The sequence below is a fragment of the Echinops telfairi genome, unplaced genomic scaffold, assembly GCF_000313985.2.
Source record: "Echinops telfairi isolate 266 unplaced genomic scaffold, ASM31398v2 ScPeMD7_4;HRSCAF=17, whole genome shotgun sequence".
Lineage (NCBI taxonomy): Eukaryota > Metazoa > Chordata > Mammalia > Afrosoricida > Tenrecidae > Echinops > Echinops telfairi.
Window position 1 is genome coordinate 17,538,007 of NW_022103900.1, and position 8,913 is coordinate 17,546,919.

At 39.4% G+C, this 8,913-nt stretch overlaps 1 protein-coding gene across 4 annotated transcripts in view; it reads right to left on the reverse strand.

Moving 5' to 3' along the window:
- The window catches only part of UPP2 (uridine phosphorylase 2), a 50,738-nt gene that overhangs the window by 38,295 nt on the left and 3,530 nt on the right, over window positions 1–8,913 (reverse strand). For all 4 annotated transcript variants that reach the window (XM_045298550.1, XM_045298553.1, XM_004703926.2 and 1 more), the window contains 2 exons: window positions 8,045–8,162; window positions 1,971–2,129 (listed from right to left, as the gene is read on the reverse strand). In XM_045298550.1, the coding sequence (XP_045154485.1) occupies window positions 1,971–2,129; window positions 8,045–8,162 (277 nt within the window). The remainder of the gene's footprint in view (window positions 1–1,970; window positions 2,130–8,044; window positions 8,163–8,913) is intronic.

The following is an 8,913-nucleotide window of genomic DNA, read 5'->3' on the forward strand; positions in this document are numbered from 1 at the left end:
GTGTTCTACTCTTGGTTAAACAGACTTGGCAGGCAGAGATGCACCAGAGGCCTCTTAGCAGTTAAGTGATGCTTACCACAATTTGACCCATTAACAAATCTGGAAAACGGAGGCCACTTCTACTCACCACCAAAAACATCAAACCACGGAACCCTAAAATCCCCGGTTTCCCATTTCAATTCCCACTGTATACAGCCTGCCTTCTGAACACATTGCCATCCTCCTGGAGCCTATCTTGGGGTGTCCAAGATTAATATATCTGGGCCTTTGGCACTGGCTCTGACACTAATGAATACACTCTCCTGTGTCTCTTCCCTCAATTGTTAATTAAAAAGACAAACTATTATTTGATATATCAGGTGCCTTCTAATTCAGACATTTGTTAGTTTTATGATTATTTCTCACTGTGCAGCATGGTGATAAAATGACAAATGGGCTTGTGTATTTCTCCACCCCCCCTTGCCTGTTGTCTGTCTCATTCTCTCACAATCTCTGTCTCTAGCTATCACACACACACACACACACACACACACACTAGCAGCTACTAGAGGTAACAGTTTTCAAAGAGGAAGCCCTAATTGGAAATCCTCTGTCTACAAAGTAATACCGTTTTCTAATTAGCTAATTTATTTACCATTAACCTGGGAATAAAGCATGCAGGTGCGAAGTTTGAGGTATGAAATGAGTCCCTAAAGAAAAGGATCATTGTAACATCAAAGTGAGACTTCGTATTCTTTCCAGGGGTGTTTTCTGGCAGGCCTCTGCCTGCGATGGAGAATTCAGCTCCTGTACCCTGCAGGACAGCAAGATGTGTCTGCGGCTGTTTTTCTATCTCACTCTGAAGTTGTACTGCTGAGTTATTACAGCTTCACATTGTTACAAACCCCATTCTTGTCTTTCCTTCTTTTGACTATGCACAAAAGGACAAATGGATGGAGTATAAAAGTCAAACAAGAGTTAGGAAGACAAGGTCTTCCAAGACTACGGAGTATTCAGCCAAGAGCTTGTTGACTAGATAAAGGGAAAAGGAAAGAATGTTCCTTGTTGTGTCCAAAGCAGGCTTCAGGCTTTCTTGACATAAAGGGAGGATGAGCTTAGCTGCCCCCTTGGCCTGACATGCGCTTTCCTTCTTTCCCCTAATCTCCCTCCCTCTGTCACCAGGAACTCCACAATGGCGGGACCAAATGACCATGCCTCTGCGGTAGAATCTCCCCTGGTCCCCTGACATTCCAAGCCAAGGAATTCGTGCCCGTTTTGAGAGCTACAGTGTCCAGATAAGTGAGAAGCTTAGAGTAGTTGCTTCGAAATACAGTCGGGTACTGAGAGAAGCTTAACAAGCAAGCAGGGTGCACCCCTAAATGCATCCTCCTAAGTGTATCCAGCCTGAGTCCACTTGGGGAATGGTCTGCATGCTCCCTGAAATGAAAATGATGCCCTTTCATTTGGGCTTAGGGCAAGTGGGGTGTCCAGAGCTATTAGCATATTCTAAATCCCAGAGAGCCATTCACAAGCGCTCCAAGCCAACACAGTAGTCATTTCCCAGTGAGTTGGCTATAAGGTTAAACTGTATCGCTCTGGCCAGGCTAATAATTGGCCGCTGTACACTAATACTCCCCAAGTTGGATAAGGGTTGCAAAAAATGAGAACATTGCCAATGAGATTGTCAGTTGCAAACTAAAAAGAGCAGGTGTGTGTGTGTGTGTGTGTGTGTGTGTGTGTGTGTAGGGGGATGAGGGGGGGTTATTTTGAGCAGGTTTTCTCTTACTTGATTAGCTAAATGGTAACTAATAAACTAAAGTGACGCTAATGCAATGAAGTGCCTCCAGGACTTTTCCTAATAATGAGCGTCATACCTGCACACTTTGTTTCATTGTGTAAGAATGCAAAGAGGAGAAAGAGCATGAAAAAAGTCTGCACTTTTTATTACAACCTGAAAATGATTCACTGAAACGCAGCCATGAAGTACTTACGCTGATGGAAAGCACAGGCCCGGTTTTGTACATACAGAATCTGTCCGTCCCAGCACAAATGTCTTTCATTTCTTCTCCATCTCCCTCACATCCCAGCTCCTTGTGCATCCGCAGTGCAAATGCTTTCATTCTGTTGGAGCTCCCACCAACACAGACAAACTGTCGATAAAAACAAACAGCAGCCTACCATCATCACTGGGACAGGAACCAAGGGTCACCTTCCAACCTAAACACTTTTATTTGAGTTTTATAACAGTAGGTCTGTATGGTAGGCTTTGTGTTCATGAATTCACTCCTTGTCATCATTAACCTAAATAAGGCAATCAGGTACAAAGTTTGGCATGCTGAACCAGTATAGAAAAAGATCATCACAAAAAGGTAAGTTAAAAATGGACAGTATTTAAGTAGATGTTTCCTGGTGTTTTTGTTGACAGCTAATCTCAACTAGCATTCTCGGTTGATATAAACAGCTTACTGTTTGCATCCGAAAACAGTATGAAAGAACTTCATACAATTGGTAGACTTTATAAAGTTGGTAGACATTTCCCCTTATCTTTCCTTTAATTTGTCCACAAACTTTTTGACCCCCCCATGCTTATTTAACATGTCAGTATTGAACGCATGAAGTACCAGTTTCATGTGGTCTAATTCCACATTCCCAACCATGTGTTCTTCCTGTAACTTGTGCTGTATTAACTTAAAGCTTGCTCAGAATTCTATCGAGACCTAACTTTTCATTCAAGAGAAAGGTACATAGAATAAGTCTTCTTATAGATTGGAAATCCTGCTGTCCTACTCCATCAATTGTAAAAGTTATTGTTTTTCTCATTTTAATATCTTGGGAATTGGAGCGGTGGTATAGCCAAGAGTGACTGAAGTCTAATGAAATGTGGTCGAAAATACACTTGGTCATTGCTTGCACAATAGCTTATTGGGAGTTCATCAGCCCTGGGGACAGGAGAGGTGAATAACAGTGTTCTCGTGACAATGTGAAATACGTTGCCAGCTGGTGAGCACCTGAGGTCAACAAGGGAGAAGATGAGGGACAGCAGACACAGGAGGACAGCAGAGACCACAGAGAGGCATCAGTGATAAAGTCACTCTGACTCTCAGGCAGTGGTGAGGTGCAGAAAGTCTAAAGAATCTTCAAGACTGAAAGATCGTGGGTAAGGGCCTGCCCATGGAGGTTAGGTTAAGTCCAGCTTAGAGTTCATCCACATCATTAAAACCAAGTGCAGTTTGAGGAAGCAGCTCTTCTCCAGTCATATTTTGAGTGTCTTCCACCTTGAGCGGCTCATCTTCCAGCACTCTTCTCAGACGCGCTTCTGCTCCTTTTCATAAGGCTCAGTGGGTTTTGGTGTTTTATTTGTTTTCAGAAGTAGAATGTTAGGTCCTCCTTCCTAGTCTTCGTCCAGAAACTCCTATAAAACCTGCCCACTATAGGTGACCTTTCTGATGACTACAATAATGGTGGCATAGTTCCCAACGTCTCAACAGCATGCAAGACATCACACTATAACAAACTTACAGACGAGTGGTGGCATCACTCAACATGAGGAGAAACAGCTGCAAACAGCAATTCATGTGGAATGTATGCAGTCCGTGTCTCGTAAAATTGAAAGTCAACAAAATGAAATGGAATGCATGAAGATGAGTATCATGGGCCGAAATGGACAGGTTTTGGCCATTTTGAATCAGACAGTCATAGGGTCTACTATTTCAGGAATGACAAAGAGAAATGGTATTGCATTAATTGTTAAAAAACAACATATCTAATCTACCCTGCAGTACAACTCTGTCTGTAATAGGATGATATTCATACACCTACAAGGAAGACCAGTTAATCTTACTATTATTAAATTTCATACATCAACCACTGGTGCCAAATGAGGAAATTGAAGGCTTTTATCAAGTCCTGCCGTCTAAAATTGGTTCAACGTGCAATCAAGAAGCATTGATGATTACTAGTGATTGAAATGCAAAAGTTGGGAGCAAAGAAAAAGAGTCAGTAGTTGAAAAATATGGCAATGGTGATAGAAAAAGCAGGGATAATTTTGCAAGATCAACAACTTACATATTTCAAAATCTGTCTTCAACAAGCATCACACATCTAATATCTATGTGCTTCAGGCCATCATTTCCAAAACAGAGAAAATGCACTACCTCTCTGAGGGTTTTATAATGATGAAATGGGATTGCATATTGCAAAGCACACAGTCAGGCCCACTCTAAGTATTCAATGAATGGTAACTGTATATCATAGCAATGTGCTGGCCCTGCGTTTGAACTTGTTGCTGTGGTACAGAACTTAGTACAAATGAAATTGGCTCATGTCCTTGAGTAAGACAGAGCTGGTTGCCAGTGTCTGATTGATGTGGGCAGCACTGGACAGAAGATCATAAGGAAAGCCTGGCTTGGCACCATCTGGGGAGGACAGAAACAAATCTAAGACCATATTTAAATAAGATTGTAGAGTAGGAGCTCCCATCCACAAATGAATAAATAATGTTACTCTTGGGTGGTCTGATTATATGATGCATTCTGTTTCCATTTAACAGCCATTTCTGTACTACATTCCTTTTCAATTATAAGATGTAATTATCCTTTTATACAGACCCTCGACTTCTCGTCGACCCTCATTATTGACTTTGCTGTGCTTACTTAGAAGTCTCTCTCATCAGCTAAGGTTGGTTAGAAACTACAATAGAGGTCAGCCTTGAAGGCTGTGGAGCAAAGAGGACTGGTGTCAGGTGGGCGATTAAAAATTATTATTGACTATACGTAAATGTTTCCTACATTTGGTATAGATAAAATTGGGTGAAAGATCTGAGCATGAGGAAGAGAAAGCTTTTTGTTTTCTTTCCCCAAGGTACAGTAGTTTGAAAATAGCCTCATTGTGTGGTGCTAGAGAATGTAAATTACAACTATTCAGATTGACCAGAAAGCTGAAACAGATGTTAAGAACAGCTTGTGGTTTGAATTCTTGTTTGAAGTGCAGATATTGCGGTAATCAGCAGGCCTTTCTGAAGGTTTCTGGAGTCATAAAGATGATATGTACAGACAGCAGCTACGTTCTTGAAGTCTAGGCTCTACTAAGTCAGGCTTATTCAATATCAGCTCTGGGTGTGATTTTTTCAGTCTGGCCACTTCATTGAAAGGGAAGCATAGCTGAAGATCACCAGCTAACATTGTCTTAACGTGTCACTTATTTGGATTAAAGTCCCAAAGAAGTTTACCATTTGCCCTACTGTTATCAGAGAAGACAGAGTGTCTTGGGAAGGAGTCAGAAGGTGACTTATAGGAAATGTTAGAGAGGCCCATGAGTGCTGGAACAAACGAATTCTCAAGTATCCTAGGGTCTTCAAGACATTACATGAAGGGATCGTAATGAAAAGATGAAATAAGATGCCTATGAATTGAGTGTAAAATGATTATGCTCTGCTCTATAAATCTTTACCCAAGTCACAATAAAAACTTTTAAAAATTAACTACCATTTTGTACTAATCTGTTCTCACTGCAGTTCCTTGTATTTTGCATTTGGACCAAAAAAATAGAAACACATTAAAAATGTATGTTACATTTTATATAATCATATACTAGTAATAAGGAGCCATGGTAAGACTGTGGTTTAAGAGTTGTGCTGCTAACTAGCTGCAAGTTTGGTAGTTCAAACCCACCAACCAGTCTGTGGGAGAAAGATGGTGCTGTCTGGTCCCATACAGCTTTACAGGGAGCCCTGTGAAGCAGTTCTAGTCTGTCCTATGGAATCACAATGAATATGAATCCACCCGGTGGGTCTAGGAAAAGATTGGAGGCTGCCAGTTAATGATTTTGTAAAAGATAGCAAACTATAGTTTTTGCTTAAATATATATATGTATTTAAGAATTTACATATTCTTATTATACCTAAAGTTTTACCTAAATTAAATAAGAATTACCTAACATTTCATCTCAGCCCTTTACCAGCTGTATGTGGTTATTATATGATGATAATAATAATAAATATCTATTATATATGCATTATAACACTACATCTATGTTTGAGCCCCAAGTCATTCATCCTTAAAGAAACTGGAGATTATAGCTAACTGCTTGAATTACTATGGATATTGAATTAGATTCCACACATATATACAGAGAGCATTCCATAAATGGTAGGAGAGATAGACAGGTGGAAAGATCGATGCTTAGATTATATGTTTTCCCTCAAAAACATATTCCAAGACTTTAATTCATTGATCTGATGTTTGGCATTCTTTATTAATTATTATGTGTCATTCGATGAACTGGGGTCATCCTAGAGAGAGGTCCAGGAGAAGGCATTGTGCTGCTTGAAGCTCAGCCCTACCATTTGGATTCAGGTGAAATCAGGTTGCTGAATATTAAAGACAGCCATATACATATATGACAGACAAATATGATGCATGAAGTTTATGAGCAGACACTTCGGAAATGGCAGCAGAATGAGAAGATGAAGGCAAAGAGGCCACAGAAAAGCAAGAAGCAGCAAACAGTCTTGCAGACGACTGGGGAAAGGCACGGATCAGGGTGTTAGCAAGAAGTCAGCCCGTAACCTCAAGTTTTACTCCCTAGGGAGGAGCTGGGGCATAGATGATGTTGTCCCTGTACCTAATTAACTTTTTAAATAAATGTCTTCTCTTTCTATCACTCCTCCCTCCTTTCTCTCATCTTTTCTTGCCTCCTCTTTCCCTCTTTTTCTAGCTAACCTCTTCCTCCTCCTCTTCTTCAACTCTTCCTTCACAATCATTCTGAGTTACTGCAGACAAGACTATGGGAAACTAGAGTTGGAAGAACTTGGCCCAATTCTGTACAAGTAACTACAGCCCCTTTAATCTCTCCAAATTTGATCTTGTTTATTACACAGAAAATTATTATCTGCCTAATCCATTTTAAAAAGCCAAAGTGAAGATTTGGGGAGATGAAAGATATGAAAACCTTTTATTCCTTTTTTGGTTTATGCAATTGCTAAAGTGAGTAGGTCTGTCTCATGAAACTGCAGTTCTCCACTGGTAGAATGATAAGTAGGTACAGGCCCTTTTGGGTGGGGGGGGGGACTTTAGAATGCTTATTTGACTTTGACTATTTCTATTAATCATCCTAAGCAAACAGACCTAAATATGAATCATTACTCATAGTGTATAAAATATTTTAATCCTCCTTATAATGGAAAATATTTTACCATAAAAGTCAGTTCTAAGCTATGTATGTATATTGCAGCCACTTGGCATCCATAAATAATGTATTTTAAAGCAAATGTAATAATATGGGAAAATGTCCATGACATAAAGTTAAGTGGGAAATGCAGTAGGCAAGTTACATAGGTGCAACTATTTTAAAATCCATTGAAAAGGGGTGGAGGGAATAAATTATTGATGGTGTTTATGTTTGGATGGTAGAACAGTGGAGTATTAGTTTAATAACTTTGTTCTCTGTTGTATTTTAAATTATGAATATGCACTGGTTTATCATTTAATATATTTAAAATAAAACAAATAATATGAGTGCAATTTTCCTATCAATATTACATAAAACTTTTCTTATGAAATGCTAGATAATCGCCCTTTTTCTTTTTCAAGAAGAAGAAAAATACAATGGCAGTTGTTTTGCTGAGAGTTATTTTATTATTTAACCAAATGAGAATTAGTGAGTTTCTGCTATAAATCTACAAGTTAAATAATGAACTGAATCTGTAAAATTTTTCCCTGTCTCCGAACACCAACGAGAATTGTCAATGAAACAATTAAATGAGTAAATTGTCAATGAAATAAATAAATTAATGCATTTATTTTGAGGGACCAGAGTCGCTAAATCATAGCGTATGTATTAGATTTGGTTTGAGGGCCTTTCCGTCTTGTCGGGGTGAAAATTATTGCTCAGGGTGTGATGTACACATCTGGGACCATTCCAGGGTGTAGGTGTGGCTTTCTTTCCAATTGGGAGCTTGAACATTTCTCTAGCCAATAATAGAAAGTTGATGTTGGACAAGTGAGAAGGCGAGCCAGGGGAGCAGACGAAACTCAATTATTTTTCCTAAAGTTTGAAATAGTTTTACCTTTACATCCCCAAACATTACTGGAAGGTTGTGTGTTTTTGTTCCTAAAGCGAAGTGATAGAGTATATCTTCATCCATCAAATCCAGGTAAGGATTTTGAACATGAACAAACTTTTTCCTGGAAAAAAAATAGAGGGAATGGAAATAAATTTAGAGATAAATCACAAGAAAGAGAAAGTCTACTAGCATACACCTATCCTTGCCTGTAGACCAAATACTTCCTCTAGGATTAAGTCATGTTGAGGGACGACAACGATATGCTTGGCACATCCAATGTTGTGCCAAGCAAAGCACTAAACATGGCAATTACACAATAGCATGAACAGTGCACACCGTAAATGGATGACCTCATTTAATCCCATAGACATTCTATATTAGGTTGCTCATATAAATATTTCAGTTTACAAACGAAGAAGCTGAGACATACAGATGTTGAAAAACATATCTGAGCTTACACAACTAGTAAGTTATAGGCCAGTCATTTCTATCCAGTTCTGTCTAACTCTTATGGTCATCTTTCTTTGCCGATGTAACATAAGCATCAGTACCCTAGAATCATACTGGTTGGGTTCGACTACTAGCTCAACTAAATACAAGCACACACACACATCGTGTGACTTTAGTTACCTGAGACCCTTTTTTGTTTGTTTGTTTCCATTTTCTCATCTGTAAAACCGATACAGTACAAATAATTGCTACTTGGCAGGGCCAATGCAAGGCCTGACTGAGATGCTGTTTGTAACACACCTGAGCTTCAATAAGCATCGTTACACCTCCTCACACTGGGAAACCTGGAAGGTTGAGTGAAACCAATTCAAAAAAGGAAAGTGTGGCACAGAATACTCTGTCCACCAAGACCCAATTCCTTT